Source organism: Salvelinus alpinus, chromosome 5, assembly GCF_045679555.1.
Source record: "Salvelinus alpinus chromosome 5, SLU_Salpinus.1, whole genome shotgun sequence".
Classification (NCBI taxonomy): Eukaryota; Metazoa; Chordata; class Actinopteri; order Salmoniformes; family Salmonidae; genus Salvelinus; species Salvelinus alpinus.
The window spans coordinates 22,761,290-22,778,220 of NC_092090.1; the positions used below are offsets into that span (position 1 = coordinate 22,761,290).

Genomic DNA, 16,931 nt, shown 5'->3' on the forward strand with positions numbered 1-16,931 from the left:
CTGCAGATCCTCTCAACTCTGTCAGGTTGGATGGGGAGCGTTGCTGTTCAGGTCTCTCCAGAGATGTTCGATCGGGTTCACGTCCGGTCTCTGGCTGGACCACTCAAGGACATTCAGAGACTTGTCCCGAAGCCACTCCTGCATTGTCTTGCCTGCTTAGGGTCGCTGTCCTGTTGGAAGGTGAACCTTCGCCTCAGACTGAGGTCCTGAGGTCTCTGGAGTAGGTTTTCATCAAGGATCTCTCTGCACTTTGGTCCGTTCATCTTTCCCTCGGTCCTGACTAGTCTCCCAGTCCCTGCCGCTGAAAAACATCCACACAGCAAGATGCTGCCACCATCATGCTTCACCGTAGGGATGATGCAAGGTTTACTCCAGATGTGATGCTTGGCATTCTGACCAAATAGTTCAATCTTGATTTCATCAGACCAGAGAATCTTGTTTTTCATGGTCTGAGAGTCCTTAAGGTGCTTTTGGCAAACTCCAAGCGGGCTGTCATGTGCCTTTTACTGAGGAGTGGCGTCCGTCTGGCCACTCTACCATAAAGGCCTGATTGGTGGAGTGCTGCAGAAAGAGTTGTTCTGGAAGGTTCTCCCATCTCCACAGAGGAACTCTGGAGCTCTGTCAGAGTGACCATCCGAGGCCCTTCTCCCCAGATTGATCAGTTTGGCCAGGTGGCCAGCTCTTGGAAGAGTCTTGGTGGTTTCAAACTTCTTCCATTTAAGAATGATGGAGGCCACTGTGTTCTTTGGGACCTTCAATCCTGCAGACATTTTTTGGTTCCCGTTCCCCAGATCTGTGCCTCTACACAATCCTGTCTCAGAGCTTCACGGACAATTCCTTTGACCTCATGGCTTGGTTTTTGCTCTGACATACGCTGTCAACTGTGAGACCTTATATAGACAGATGTGTGCCTTTCCAAATCATGTCCAATCAATTGAATTTACCACAGGTGGACTTCAATGAAGTTGTAGAAACATCTCAAGGATGATTAATGGAAACAGGATGCACCTGAGCTCAGTTTCGAGTCTCATAGCAAAGGGTCTGAATAGTTATGTAAATAAGGTATTTCTATGTTTTATGCAAAAACTTATAAAAACTATATTCACTTTGTCATTATGGGGTATTGTGTGTGGGTTGATGAGGAAATGAATTAATATAATCCAAAATCAAATCAAATCAAATGTTATTGGTCACACACACGTGTTTGCCGGATGTTAATGCGAGTGTAGCGAAATGCTTGTGCTTCTAGTTCCGACAGTGCAGCAATATCTAACAAGTAATAATAATAAGAATAAGAATGTGGGGCCCCAGTGTTGAGGATCAGCGAAGTGGAGATGCAGTTTCCTACCTTCACCACCAGTGGGCAGCCCGTCAGGAAGTCCAGGACCCAATTGCACAGGGCGGGGTTCAGACCCAGGGCCTCGAGCTTAATGATGATCCATTTTAGAATAAGGCTGTAACGTAACAAATTGTGGAAAAAGTCGAGGGGTATGAATACTTTCCGAATGCACTGTAGTGCACTACTTTTGACCAGGGCCCATATTGTGCTAAGGAGTGAATAGGGTGCTATTTGGTACGCATCCAGAGAGACTTCACCGCTCACACCCTCCTTTAACCAACAGCCACTTGCTCTATTGAGCTCTAGTCTATACTGATAGAACAGCAACGGGATGCTGATACCGTTAAAAGGTCAAGTAGTGGCTGTGAGAAAGTTCCTTTCCTCTCCTCCTCCTACTCTACCAGTGCAGATGTCTTCCCAGCTGGCTTGGCAGTATGTTCATAACGACCAGCTGTCTATTGACCTGCTGTGTCCTAATAGCCTTCAATACCCTCCATTCCCTGCCTCCTTTCCTCACCTCCTTTCCTTCACCAGAACCCTCCTTTCTTAACCTCATTTCCTTCACCAGAACCCTTCTTTCTTAATCTCCTTTACTTAATCAGAACCCTCCTTTCCTTACCTCCTTTGCTTCATCAGAACGCTCTTTTCCTCGTCGCCTTTCCTTCAGCATAGTCCAAAATACCTCATCTCCTCCCCCCCCCAACCCCTGGGTTAAAGTTGATGAACAGGACAGAATGGGAACACTGGGGAACAAATCACATTGTGACCTAACTGCAGAGGAGTGAGTGGGCAAAGTGACTCTCATTCCAGACGTTGCAGAAGTCTCTGTCTCTCTCTCTCACTCTCTCTCTCTCTCTCTCTCTCTCTCTTTCTCTCTCTCTCTCTCTTGCTCTCTCGCTCTCTTGCTCTCTCTCTCGCTCTCTCTCTCTTTCTCTCTCTCTTTCACTCTCTCTCTCTCTCTCTCTCTCTCTCTCTCTCTCTCTCTCTCTCTCTCTCTCTCTCTCTCTCTCTCTCTCTCTCTCTCTCTCTCTCTCTCTCTCTCTCTCTCTCTCTCTCTCTCTCTCTCTCTCTCTCTCTCTCTGTCCTTCTCTCTCAAAGGTGGAGAAATCCCCCTTTTCTGCATTTTCTGCAAACCCCCAGAACAGACAGTCAGTGACGCGGTAAAAGGTTAGGGTTCAAAGGTTATGAGTGAAAGGTTAGGGGTGGGCAACAGGGACTCTGTTCAGAGGTCTGTAGTCAATGGACACAATCAACAGAAGTATCCAATGAATACAGCTCTCATTTAACGTAAAAAGCCACATCCAACCCAACATATGACTTTACATCTAGCAGTTCAGCGTGTCTACATGTTGTAGATATTTCTATTATGGAACACAGGAGAATAAATACAAGTCTCTGAGCATGGGAATTATATTTTCCTGTTTCAAAGCCAGGTCTGTTCTCAGAATAATCTCTTGTCTTCATCCGACCAGTCCTATTCAATTCACATACCCTGACAAAAATATGTAGAGATAGTCAACTGCCTAAGGATTAAGACTGGATTGACCAGAGATAGTTAACGCCCTAAAGACAAAGACTGGGTTGACCAGAGATAGTCAACTCCCTAATGACAAAGACTGGATTGACCAGAGATAGTCAACTCCCTAATGACAAAGACTGGGTTGACCAGGGATAGCCAACTCCCTAATGACAAAGACTGGATTGACCAGAGATAGTCAACTCCCTAATGACAAAGACTGGATTGACCAGAGATAGTCAACTCCCTAATGACAAAGGCTGGTTTGACCAGAGATAGTCAACTCCCTAAGGACAAAGACTGGCTTGAGCAGAGATAGTCAACTCCCTAAGGACAACGACTGGATTGAGCAGAGATAGTCAACTCCCTAAGGACAAAGACTGGATTGAGCAGAGATAGTCAACTCCCTAAGGACATACTGGATTGAGCAGAGATAGTCAACTCCCTAAGGACAAAGACTGGATTGAGCAGAGATAGTCAACTCCCTAATGACAAAGACTGGATTGAGCAGAGATAGTCAACTCCCTAAGGACAGACTGGATTGAGCAGAGATAGTCAACTCCCTAAGGACAGACTGGATTGAGCAGAGATAGTCAACTCCCTAAGGACAGACTGGATTGAGCAGAGATAGTCAACTCCCTAAGGACAGACTGGATTGAGCAGAGATAGTCAACTCTCTAAGGACAAAGACGAGAGAGAAAGGTTACGTTAACATATTTTTCATATATTTTGATCAAGAATTTCAGTCACTGGTTTTTAGAGTGGGAACACGAATGGGAACAAAAACACAGGCTTACGCTGATATAAGGGGGACAGGGATACGATGATAAACACACACACACACACACACACACACACACACACACACACACACACACACACACACACACACACACACACACACACACACACACACACACACACACACACACACACACACACACACACACACAGAAATATGCGCCACATGCATGTACCTACAGACACAGACACAAAGATACTTGCTCCAATATCAAATGCCAAAGAATCCATGGTCTTAACCATCAAATGGTCAGTGGTGTCAAGGCAAGAGGGGCCTTCCACACCATCAAAAGGAACATAAAATTCGACATCTCAAATAGGATCTGGTAAAAATAATAATTGAATCAGTTATATAACCCATTGCCCTTTTTGGTTCTGTGGTCTGGGGTCTGTTTACCAATCAAGAATTCACAAAATGGGACAAACACCAAATTGAGACTGAATTCTGCAAAATCATCCCCCGTATACAACGTAAAACACCAAATAATGCATGCAGAGCAAAATTAGGACGATACCCTCTTATCATCCAAATCCTGAAAAGAGCTGTTCAATTCTACAACCACCTGAAAGGAAGTGACTCCCAAACCTTCCATAACAAAGCCATGAGATGAACCTGGAGAAGAGTCCCCTCAGCAAGCTGGTCCTGGAGCTCTGTTCACAAACACAAACAGACCCCACAGAGCCCCAGGACAGCAACACAATTAGACCCAACCAACTCATGAGAAAGCAAAAAGACAATTCCTGACATATTGGAAAGAATTAACCAAAAAACTGTGCAAAATAGAATGCTATTTGGCCTTAAACAGAGAGAACACAGTGGCAGGATACCTGACTGCAGCAAGATTTGTGACAAGAAAAGAACAAGAAAAGGGCAACCAGTGGAGAACATTTCAATTCAAGGGGCTTTACTGGCATGGGAAACATATGTTTACATTGCCAAAATAAGTGAAATAGACAATAAACAAATGTGAAGTCAACAATCAGAATACATACAACCCAAATGTATGTTCATTTCTTTTTATGTTTGTACTTTAACTATTTGCACATCGTTACAACACTGTATATTGCCAGTAATATGACATTTTAAATGTCTCTATTCCTAAACTTTTGTAAGTGTAATGTTTACTGTTCATTTCTGATTGTTGACTTCACATTTGTTTATTGTCTATTTCACTTGTTTTGACAATGTCAACGTATGTTTCCCATGCCAGTAAAGCCCCTTGAATGGAATTGACTTGAATCAAGGCAGTCTCTCCGTCAGAACGCAGAACACAGACAGAGGACTCTTTGAACAAGGCACATTCTCCAGGCCCAGTGGGAGGTGAGTGAATTCCCAGAGTCCTTTATACTGCTGGTAGAATGGCACAGATGCCTCAGGGGGAACAGAAAGGCACTTTGTGTTGTAGATTATACTGAGAAGGATGAGAAGATTCTAGATCAGTTAAGAAGTATGAGTATAAGTGACCTGGGCCAGGGGTTTCTTCTCCTGACCCCATGACCTGACCAGGGAAAACATTGGGCCCTGCGTACAGGAGCAGGATGCCTAAAGATACGGGTCAATAGACCAGAACAAACACACACCAATGCATACACATTCACAGACATACACATACAAATGCACACAAACACATGGCTGTTTCGGCTCCTTGGTGGTAATTGGAATTTCGGACTATTTGTTTGTACCTCCACAACATATTTGATGATTGTCATAATGTCATATGAATCATCACAATGGTCTGGCAGTGATGACCAGTATTTCCCCTTTAATGACATCCTAAGAGTACAGCTCTGCTTCTCTTTCTACTGGCCAGAAGTGGTACTGCTGGCGAGAGGGTCATACTGCCAATCACTATTAGCTGACGGACTTGGTTTATCTTTCTTCAACTCAATATTTGTTCTTCTCCATTAGTAAGTATCATTGTGTGCACGTCCATAGAGACAAATGCAAAGGAGCACGCATGAACACGCACATATACAGTACAAATACAGGTTTGTGTAGGTGCACCATTTAGCCTGAATCCTTTAAAAAATGTGTAACTGTAAGTCTCAATCAAGTGCACCAAGATGAAGTTATTATATATTTTTAAGCAGAGCAAAAGCATCATAAAAAGTCCTGGGCAGATTCAGATCTCTTGCCTTATCTGCTGTTGCTGTTGCTTCTCAGGGATTTGAAATTAACCATGATCAACTTCTGAATACTCAGTTAAAGACTCACTACCGCACTCCAACCAAGGTGCATCTCTCTCTCTCTCTCTCTCTCTCTCTCTCTCTCTCTCTCTCTCTCTCTCTCTCTCTCTCTCTCTCTCTCTCTCTCTCTCTCTCTCTCTCTCTTTTTCTCTCTCTCTCTCTCTCAGATACAAGTCTAGCCTTTCAGTGACACATCACAGAGAAAACTATGTAATATCATGTTGAGGAGGGGGACTGAGAGAGATAGACTGCAGTGATGGAGGACTGCATGAAGGCAAGTAGAGATAACACTGTCATAATACAGAACTTCCCTGTTCAGATTCTCTGAGACAGAACACAGGTGCTCCCTCCCCTCCGCTCCTCCCTCCCCTCCCCTCCCCTCCGCTCCTCACCCTACCTCTCTCCTCTCCCCTCCCCTCCTCTCCTCTCTCCTCCCTCCCTCCTCTCCCCTCTGCTCCTCACCTTACCTCTCTCCTCTCCCCTCCTCTCCTCCCTCCTCTCCTCTCTCCTCTCCTCCCTCCTCACTTCCATTCTCCCTCCTCTCCTCCCTCCTCTCCTCCCTCCTCTCCTCCCCTCCCCTCCGCTCCTCCCTCCCCTCCCCTCCCCTCCGCTCCTCACCCTACCTCTCTCCTCTCCCCTCCTCCCTCCTCTCCTCTCTCCTCCCTCCTCTCCTCTCCCCTCTGCTCCTCACCTTACCTCTCTCCTCTCCCCTCCTCTCCTCCCTCCTCTCCTCTCTCCTCTCCTCCCTCCTCACTTCCATTCTCCCTCCTCACCGCCTTCCTCTCCTCCTTTCTCACCTCCCTCCTCTCCTCCCTCATCTCCTCCCTCCTCTCCTCTCTCCTCTCCTCCCTCCTCTCCTCTCTCCTCTCCTCCCTCCTCTCCTCCTTTCTCACCTCCCTCCTCTCCTCCTCTCCTTGATGTTTGAGGAATGAGAGTTGTGAGTCCCCAGCTGCACTAACAGAGGTCAGGGGTCTTTAATGTAGTGGCTGTGGAACACTCCTCTCACAACATGTGCTCATGCTATGAAACCCGACCACCATCTACCTACTCAAGGTCCTTATGAGATGGCGGGATCTAAGATACAAGGTTACACAGAAATTGTTTAAAATCTCCCTTTTTGTTTTGACTTTTGCTTTACCCTGACCTGGCGTGTAAGCAGCACGGCTGACTATAAGAGAACCAGTGAGAGTTGATCCAGAACTCAGACCATCAGGAGAAGCCGGTAGCAGGGAGTCTGGCTTGTTGCTTCAGTTTAAGAGTGTGTGTGTATCGCGTCCGTCCGTTTGAGAGATTGACCATTTTCATCACCTCGGAAGCAACAGTGTTTCGTCAGTTCAGTAGCTGGTCGTGGAGTGTGTGTGTGTGTGTCATTGCGTCAGTGTGTCTACCATGTGTGTGTGATGGATCTGTTGTCGCCTGTGTGTGGACGTGTGATGGCGGCGGTGTGCTTGGACACCGTCATAGCCGACCTGTTGGTGTCCGAGTCACGGAACGCCACAGCCACCAGGTCAGAGGGCGTCTCCCTGGCAACGGGGTCCCTCCTCCTGCTCCTCTGTCTGCTGCTGGCTGCCTGGCGTCACACCGACAACAACTCTGTCCCAGGTCAGTCACAATAGACTGCTAGTTATCATTCTTATATAATAACAACAAGCTGAATTACAACAGTGACTTGTCCAGCTACAGTTCATTATCTTATTTTGGACTAAAGTGATTCTATAATTGAACATGTTGCATCCAGAGCAGGACTGTTGGTCCAAGTCTATGCAGGGATCTTATCTTAATCCATATGATATCTTCATCTATGCTCAGAGACGGAAGAGGAAGTGAGACATCCCACTCCCTCATTTTTTTCTGGTTCATATACAGTCAATGAGCAGACTCAGCTGCTAATGCATTGGTGCCTACGGGAGAGGCACAGCCTGAGTGGGACATCTTCATTTATCCACCAACTTTGCTGTTCTGTGTGTTAAAGCTGGTACATTACAGGATGAGATCGGTGTTGTGTTTAGCTGCCTGTGTGATTCTTTGTGAAAGCAGGAACATTGCCTTTGAAAGGTGCATTGTGGACAGAGCTCTACAATGCGTCGCAGATTGAGTCTTGTCCCTAGTCTGACCACAGAGTATTGGCTGCTGTCTATGCTATGTACTACTGCTACTACTGTTGTATTGGCTGGTTTCATCAGCTGTCTCCTTTATAAACTAATAACATATCATATTTGTGATGTTATGCTATGTTATGTGAACTTATGTATTGTATTGATTTGTAACGCTATGTAGTGTTATGCTATGCTATTCTATGCCATGTTATGCTATGCAACGCCTTGCTATGTTAAGTTATTTTATGTGACCACTCTCTCTCTCTCTCTCTTGTTCTCCTCTCTCTCTCTCTCTTGTTCTCCTCTCTCTCTCTCTCTCTCTCTTTCTCTCTCTCTCTCTCTCTCTCTCTCTCTCTCTCTCTCTCTCTCTCTCTCTCTCTCTCTCTCTCTCTCTCTCTCTCTCTCTCTCTCTCTCTCTCTCTCTCTCTCTCTCTCTCTCTCTCTCTCTCTGCTATGACAGGTCCTTTTTTCTGCCTGGGTGTCGGTCCTCTCCTCTCATACCTCAGGTTTATATGGACAGGTAACTACTACAACATGAAATACAACAAATTATAATCTGCTACAATAACAAATAGTAAATTGGAATAATTTATTAAATACATGTTCTATGTACAGGTATTGGCACAGCAAGTAACTATTACAACAGTAAATATGGAGACATCGTCAGGGTCTGGATCAACGGAGAGGAGACACTCATACTCAGCAGGTCAGTACCAGGCAGTCAATCAGGCAGTCAGTCAGGCAGTCAATCAGGCAGTCAGTCAGGCAGTCAATCAGGCAGTCAGTCAGGCAGTCAATCAGGCAGTCAGTAGCAGGCAGTCAATCAGGCAGTCAGTCAGGCAGTCAATCAGGCAGTCAGTCAGGCAGTCAATCAGGCAGTCAGTCAGGCAGTCAATCAGGCAGTCAGTAGCAGGCAGTCAATCAGGCAGTCAGTCAGGCAGTCAATCAGGCAGTCAGTAGCAGGCAGTCAATCAGGCAGTCAGTCAGGCAGTTAATCAGGCAGTCAGTTAGGCAGTCAATCAGGCAGTCAGTAGCAGGCAGTCAATCAGGCAGTCAGTAGCAGGCAGTCAATCAGGCAGTCAGTCAGGCAGTCAGTCAGGCAGTCAATCAGGCAGTCAGTAGCAGGCAGTCAGGCAGTCAGTCAGTCAGGATGTCAGTAGCAGTCAGGCAGACAGTCAGTCAGTCAATCAATCAATAATCAATTGAAATATCTAAATTAAGATGTTTGAATTTCATTTTACAAAAGCACTTGTAGATTACTTGTAGCCTAGATGACATATGTTATAATACACATTTAGACTTATTTACATAGACTTGTAGACTTCGGAGAGTGAATACCAGTGTACCCACCCTCTCTGTCCAGTTCCTCTGCAGTGCATCATGTTCTGAGACAGGGGCGTTACACCTCTCGGTTCGGCAGTAAACAGGGTCTGAGCTGTCTTGGCATGGATGAGAGAGGCATCATCTTCAACAGCAACATGGCTCTATGGAAGAAGACCCGCACCTACTTCGCTAAAGGTGACCAATTAGACAATGACTTAATCAATTGAAAAAGATAAGCATGGCATTACAATACCGCTACTTAATTGATCATAATAACTGATTCTAGATATGAAATGGTAAACCATTAGGAGAAGGTTACTGTATTGAATTACTATTCTCATATACACAAACTAATAGAGAAGTGAGAAAAACAAAGGTGTCCGTTGTCCAGTCTGTTACTGGCAATATCTTCACAGGATATCGTCCAATATGCTGTAATAAACTGCTGTATCTCCACTGTGTGTTCCAGCTCTGACAGGGCCTGGGCTGCAGAGGACAGTAGACGTGTGTGTCTCGTCCACCCAGACACACCTGGACGCTCTCCAGGGGCTGGACGGACTGATGGGTGGACAGGTGGACGTCCTGAGTCTACTACGGTGTACAGTAGTGGACATCTCTAACAGACTGTTCCTAGGGGTGCCTCTCAACGGTGAGCCACACCACAGCCTTTTATACTCAATAATACTTTACCCAATATAATATAATACATTTGTATTTTATAAGCACATAATATACATTTATAAATACATTTAGGGAACTTTATTTTGACTTCAGGTCATCAGGTTTTTCCATCTCTAGTTGGTAACTCACAGCCATAAAGCCACAAGACCCTGAACAGTATCTCTGAACATCAGTTATGTAAGAACTCAACATTACTTTCCTTTTCTAGTGGGACGTTATTCCACTTGATAACATTTGATTTGATATTATTAGAGAAGGAGCTGCTGCAGAAGATTCAGAAGTACTTTGACACGTGGCAGACGGTGCTGATCAAACCAGATATCTACTTCAAGTTGGACTGGATCCAGCAGAAACACAGGAGAGCAGCGTAAGTCACACAGTTACAAACAGTTAGCATCATTACCAAGGCATCCAGAACATCTAATATTAACAGTTTAAGGATTATATATAGAATAGGGTAACACTTGGATAGTCCATCTGTAGATGCTCTACACTTAGAAAAAAATGTGTGATCTAGAACCGAAAAGGGTTCTGAAAGCTGTCCCCATACGAGAACCCTTTGAAGAACCCTTTTTGGTTCCAGGTAGAGACTATCAGTAACGTGTCAACTAACTATCTACTAACCCGAACCCTAGTCCTAACCTCAACCCTTATCCTAGCCCTAAAATTAACCTTAGTCCTAACCTTAACCCTTATCCTAACCCTAAACCTAAACCTAACCCTAGTCCTAACCTCAACCCTTATCCTAGCCCTAAAATTAACCTTAGTCCTAACCTTAACCCTTATCCTAACCCTAAACTTAACCCTAGTCCTAACCTCAACCCTTATCCTAGCCCTAAAATTAACCTTAGTCCTAACCTTAACCCTTATCCTAACCCTAAACTTAACCCTAGTCCTAACCTCAACCCTTATCCTAGCCCTAAAATTAACCTTAGTCCTAACCTTAACCCTTATCCTAACCCTAAACTTAACCCTAGTCCTAACCTTAACCTTATTAACCCTTATCCTAACCCTAAACTTAACCCTAACCCTAATCTAAGCCTTTTTCTAAACCTAACCCTAACCGTAAACTAAGCAAGCAGTTTCTTATCAACAGAATTGTTTGTTGAAGGTATGACCAGCTGTAGAGCATCTATCTGGACTATACAAATAAAGACCTAGAATAGAATAACTCTGCCCCTCTCTGGCGCTCCACGTCTACTCCCTCTGCCCCTCTCTGGTGCTCCACGTCTACTCCCTCTGCCCCTCTCCGGTGCTCCACGTCTACTCCCTCTGCCCCTCTCCGGCGCTCCACGTCTACTCCCTCTGCCCCTCTCCGGCGCTCCACGTCTACTCCCTCTGCCCCTCTCCGGCGCTCCACGTCTACTCCCTCTGCCCCTCTCCGGCGCTCCACGTCTACTCCCTCTGCCCCTCTCCGGCGCTCCACGTCTACTCCCTCTGCCCCTCTCCGGTGTTCCACGTCTACTCCCTCTGCCCCTCTCCGGCGCTCCACGTCTACTCCCTCTGCCCCTCTCCGGCGCTCCACGTCTACTCCCTCTGCCCCTCTCTGGCGCTCCACGTCTACTCCCTCTGCCCCTCTCCGGCGCTCCACGTCTACTCCCTCTGCCCCTCTCTGGCGCTCCACGTCTACTCCCTCTGCCCCTCTCCGGCGCTCCACGTCTACTCCCTCTGCCCCTCTCCGGCGCTCCACGTCTACTCCCTCTGCCCCTCTCCGGCGTTCCACGTCTACTCCCTCTGCCCCTCTCCGGCGATCCACGTCTACTCCCTCTGCCCCTCTCTGGCGCTCCACGTCTACTCCCTCTGCCCCTCTCCGGCGCTCCACGTCTACTCCCTCTGCCCCTCTCTGGCGCTCCACGTCTACTCCCTCTGCCCCTCTCCGGTGCTCCACGTCTACTCCCTCTGCCCCTCTCCGGCGCTCCACGTCTACTCCCTCTGCCCCTCTCCGGCGCTCCACGTCTACTCCCTCTGCCCCTCTCCGGCGCTCCACGTCTACTCCCTCTGCCCCTCTCCGGCGCTCCACGTCTACTCCCTCTGCCCCTCTCCGGCGCTCCACGTCTACTCCCTCTGCCCCTCTCCGGCGTTCCACGTCTACTCCCTCTGCCCCTCTCCGGCGTTCCACGTCTACTCCCTCTGCCCCTCTCCGGCGCTCCACGTCTACTCCCTCTGCCCCTCTCCGGGGCTCCACGTCTACTCCCTCTGCACCTCTCCGGCGTTCCACGTCTACTCCCTCTGCCCCTCTCCGGCGCTCCACGTCTACTCCCTCTGCCCCTCTCCGGCGCTCCACGTCTACTCCCTCTGCCCCTCTCCGGCGCTCCACGTCTACTCCCTCTGCCCCTCTCCGGCGCTCCACGTCGCCTCATTATGAGACCTGGACTCCATCACTTCAACGATTCCTCCCTTATATCTGTCACTCCCTTAGGTTCATTCCCCAGGCAGTATTGATTATGTGTTTCATGTCAAGACCCTACTCCTGTTTTGTATTGTTTTTTTTCCATTGTTTTATTACTCACCATCTGCACCTGCTCCTCCACTCCCAGCATCTTCGTTACAACAATGAACACTTAACAGCACATTTCACACATGACAAATACACAATATACATATAAAATTCGACCAAATAATGTTTTATTTAAATATATACAGCAATACATTAAAGTTTAAAGTATTAGTGTTAATTTATAACTCTGTTGTTGTGTTGTAGTCAGGAGCTGCAGGATGCTATAGAGAGTCTGGTCGACCAGAAGAGAAGAGGTCTACAGGAAGCTGACAAACTGGACCACATCAACTTCACTGCAGACCTCATCTTTGCACAGGTCAGTCCCTGACCTTGCCGTTACCCTATCCCCAACACTAACCCAAGCACAGGTCGTCTGCACAACTTAAAAACTGCCTTAGCCCACTGAGACAAAGATCTAGGCAGGGCCCAAACCCAGGCTTAACCAAGGGTGGGGTCAATTTCCTTTCAATTAAGTCAATATACATTTATGGAACTTTAGAATTTCAGTTAACTTCCTGAATTGACTGAATTGAAATGGAATTGATCCTAACACTGGGGCTGACCCCAGCCCATGTCCTCTGCACAATATTATAATCTATTCTGCCGGTTGTTTCCACTTTCTTATGTTAAAGCATGTATAACAATAACATAGCCTGAGTAGCCAACGTGAGTCAACTAATCTGACGTGTGATTGTGTGTTTCAGAGCCACGGGGAGCTGTCAGCTGAGAATGTGAGGCAGTGTGTATTGGAGATGGTGATAGCAGCTCCAGACACTCTGTCCATCAGTCTGTTCTTCATGCTGCTGCTGCTCAAGCAGAACCCTGACGTAGAACTACAGCTCCTAGAAGAGATAGACACTGCTATAGGTGAGTCCCCACTTCACAATCTGTTAACATAGAGCTACAGCTTTTAGAAGAGATAAACACTGTTAAATTCTGTCTTTGTGTCTTTGAGCAAGGTATTTAATCCTAATTGCTCCTGTAAGTCGTTCTGGATAAGAGTGTCTGTTAAATGACTCAAATGTATAATAGGTCAGACCTTCACAATCTGTTAACATAGAGCTACAGCTTCTAGAAGAGATATACACTGTTATAGGTGAGGAACCTCCTGCTGCAGCTTTTCTCTTTTTACTAGTTATAGGTCAGGACCCATCAAACCCAGACAACTACAGTACTTTCCAATTGAACTAAACCCTCTCATTTGATATTTTAGGGGTTCATGTAGCTATACTGAATATGTGGCAGTTTGAAGACCATCTCCCTCCTCTCTCAATGTAGGTGATAGGGAGCTCCACAACTCTGACCTGCAGAACCTAAGGGTCCTGGAGAGCTTCATCAATGAGTCCTTAAGGCTCCATCCCGTGGTGGACTTTACCATGCGCCGGGCACTGTCTGATGATGTCATCAGTGGCTACCGGGTGCCGAAGGGGACAAACATCATTCTGAACATGGGCCGCATGCACAGATCAGAGTTCTTCCTCAAGCCCAATGAGTTCAGTCTGGACAACTTTGAGAAAAATGTAAGAGAATAATCAAGACTATCACAGGGAGAAATTCATCTGCACCCTGAGGTGTAAAGAATTTGACGAATGTATTAATTTATTTATTTCTCTCTGTCGCTCTCTCTCTCTCTTGCACTCTCAGATACCTAATCGTTTCTTCCAGCCTTTCGGGTCCGGTCCTCGATCCTGCGTTGGCAAGCACATCGCCATGGTGATGATGAAATCCATCCTGGTTACGCTGTTGTCACGGTACTCTGTGTGTCCTCATGAGGGCCTGACCCTAGACTGCCTCCCACAGACAAACAACCTATCACAGCAGCCCGTGGAGGAGGAGGGGGAGCCTCACACCATGAAGTTCCTCCCACGACACCAAGCCAGGAAGCAGTCTTAGAGCAGGGCTCAGACACTGGTATTGCATCCCAAATGACAACCTATTCCCTCTGTAGTGCAATACTTTTCACCAGGGCTCACAGGGCTCTGGTCAAAAGTAGTGCACTATGTAGGCAATGGGGTGGTATTTGGGACAAAGATTGCATTTTAGGGCTAATCTTAAATTAATACTTACTTCCCATATATGTAATATGTCAGTATTTTATTCATATTTGTATGTTCGTTATTTTGTACTACAAGTTATTTTGTGACGTTTTCTATGATAATAGGTTATGTTCCACGAGCACATGTCTTTGTAACCAATGGTATCTGTAATAAGAAAAGCTTGTTGATTCACACACCATTGTAATTATAGAATCTAAACTGTACATTCACACTTTTGAAACTAAATGACACTGAAGTGAAAATAAATGGCATATATTGTTATATTCAATCTGTTCAGTTTATTCATTAGATGTCCTTGGACCCATGGATGTTATAACTGACTGTCCATGAGATCAACATGATATTTTAAACATACGTTGAAGCTATACAGTTTAAACAATGAAGCTATAATTTGGGTTATGATTTTAGACAGTTGAACTAAGCTCATGAGACATTTACAGCCTTGTATTATTGTTCATCATTACCAATCTTTAGGCGCGCTCATTTAACCCCTTATCTCCTGTATAGGAGTATGCCCTTCATCTTACTGTCTCAGTGAGAAGGGAACAGCAGGTTCCTGTTTTGCATATTTGTCCAGAACATTTTTGCTTCTTTAATATGAGCGATTTGGTGAGTTAGATTTCCATCTATTATATAAAACATACTGTAGGTAGCCCTAACCAACAAAAATATAAATGCAACATGCAAAAATGTCAACGATTTTACTGAGTTACAGTTCATATGACAAAATCAGTCAATTGAAATGAAATCATTAGGCCCTAATCTATAGATTTCACATCACTGGGCAGGGGCACAGACATGGGTGGGCCTGGGAGGGCATAGGCCCACTGAAGAGCCAGGCCCAGCCAATCTGAATTAGTTTTCACCCACAAAAGGGCTTTATTGCAGACAGAAATACTCCTCAGTTTCATCATCTACCTGGATGGCTGGTCTAAGATGATCCTGCAGGTGAAGAAGGTCCTGCATTGGCGTGGTTACACGTGGTCTGTGGTTGTGAGGCCGGTTGGATATACTGTCAAATTCTCTCAAACGTCGTTGGGGGCGGCTTATAATAGAGAAATGAACATTAAACAGCTCTGGTGGACATTCCTGCAGTCAGCATGACTTTGTGTGCAACATTCTGTCCGGTCCCCCGGTCCCCTGGTAATGGCTTCATCTGCACCGTTTCACCCACCCTGAGCTCAGGTAGGTCCTTTGCTGATTTGTTGTAGATGAACTTAGACACCTGTCCTCTGTGATGAAGCTTCTCCAGCACGTCTGTCACCACACAGGGCTCCAGGAGAGTGTTGGCTACTGCTAGAGCTGCTTTTAAGCGCTGTGCCATGAGGCGCTGGGCCGGCGTGCTTTTTATGCCTTCTGTTGGGGCATTGCTCCACTACAGGACCGCTTTCCAGGCATTCTTCACCTCTCACAGCTTTTCTGCAGAGGTTCTTCACGATTTTGACTTCCAACTCTACCTTTCCATTAGCTTTTAGGTGTTGTGGCGATGAGGTGACAGGCTCAAATTCCCATTCAGCAGCAAATGCCCGGAACTCAAAGCAGAAGAATTGGGGTCCATTATCTGGCTGGTCATAGCGGGCAAACTGAGCCTTGCAGCGTTTGGTTGTTGTCTCTGCTGAGAGGTTGTGGAGGAGGTCAACCTCCCAGAAGTATGAGTCATGATCGACTAACAGAAGAAAGTCTTTGCCACTGTGCTGGAGCAGTATGTTGTCTCCCTACAGACAGACACACAGACCAGGCCTGACCACCCATACCAGCACACTCAGCCCTGGTTCAAGTCTGAGGAGAACAATGAGAGAGTCACAAAGACTAGAACTAGAGCTTTTCTGGAGTTGAAAAACACCAACATAAACTCCATTCCAGATGATTCCACTCCTGGAGCCTCCATCCGTCTCTACCAGGGAGGCAGGTTAGTGAACTCTGACTGTGAGCCTGTGTCAAAACCTGACCCTGTTCAGGTAACGGACACACAGCAGAGCAGTGTGACTCTGATCTTACCCCCGTCAAAGACTGGACACACTGACAGGTTCAGAGTGGAGTACAGACCTGTCAGAACTGATCTGTTCTTTCCTTATGAGGAGAAGTGGAGAAACATGGAGACCAGAGATAGTGGAGAAGTCTGTGTGATATCAGGTCTGGAGAGAGATACACAGTACCAGATCAGACACAGAGCAGAGGACAGGGCAGGAGAGAGTGAGTTCAGTGACATCACTGTGACAGAGATTGGGACAGGGTCTGGGCCTGGGCGTCCAGTAGTCCAGTCAGCAGGCAGAAACTCAGTCAGTCTGACCTGGAGAAGACTAGCGGCGGCTGCAGAGGGATGGTCTGTGAATGAGAAGTGGGTCTCCTTCTACAACGCTGAGTCCAGGGATCACATCGACACGTACGCTGACTTAGTCTTCACTGAGGGAGAGAAGATCTACCCGCTGTTTGA

At 46.5% G+C, this 16,931-nt stretch overlaps 1 protein-coding gene across 1 annotated transcript; it reads left to right on the forward strand.

Annotated features, from left to right (window-relative positions):
* Nucleotides 1-7,040: 7,040 nt before the first annotated feature.
* cyp19a1a (cytochrome P450, family 19, subfamily A, polypeptide 1a) lies at nt 7,041-14,765 on the forward strand. The gene is made up of 10 exons (XM_071401018.1): nt 7,041-7,445; nt 8,400-8,459; nt 8,555-8,645; nt 9,303-9,457; nt 9,732-9,911; nt 10,196-10,310; nt 12,645-12,756; nt 13,145-13,307; nt 13,719-13,960; nt 14,085-14,765. Exons 1-10 carry the CDS (start codon nt 7,244-7,246, stop codon nt 14,331-14,333), a joined length of 1,569 nt encoding a protein of 522 aa, XP_071257119.1. The 5' UTR covers nt 7,041-7,243; the 3' UTR covers nt 14,334-14,765.
* Nucleotides 14,766-16,931: the final 2,166 nt, after the last annotated feature.

What these genes read in the sequence shown, in the direction of transcription:
- cyp19a1a (XM_071401018.1), top strand. Translation starts at nt 7,244, where the DNA reads ATGGATCTGTTGTCGCCTGTGTGTGGACGTGTGATGGCGGCGGTGTGC. An exon ending in CGACAACAACTCTGTCCCAG is followed by an intron (nt 7,446 to 8,399) that starts GTCAGTCACAAT and finishes CTGCTATGACAG; the next exon opens with GTCCTTTTTTCTGCCTGGGT. An exon ending in CAGAAACACAGGAGAGCAGC is followed by an intron (nt 10,311 to 12,644) that starts GTAAGTCACACA and finishes GTTGTGTTGTAG; the next exon opens with TCAGGAGCTGCAGGATGCTA.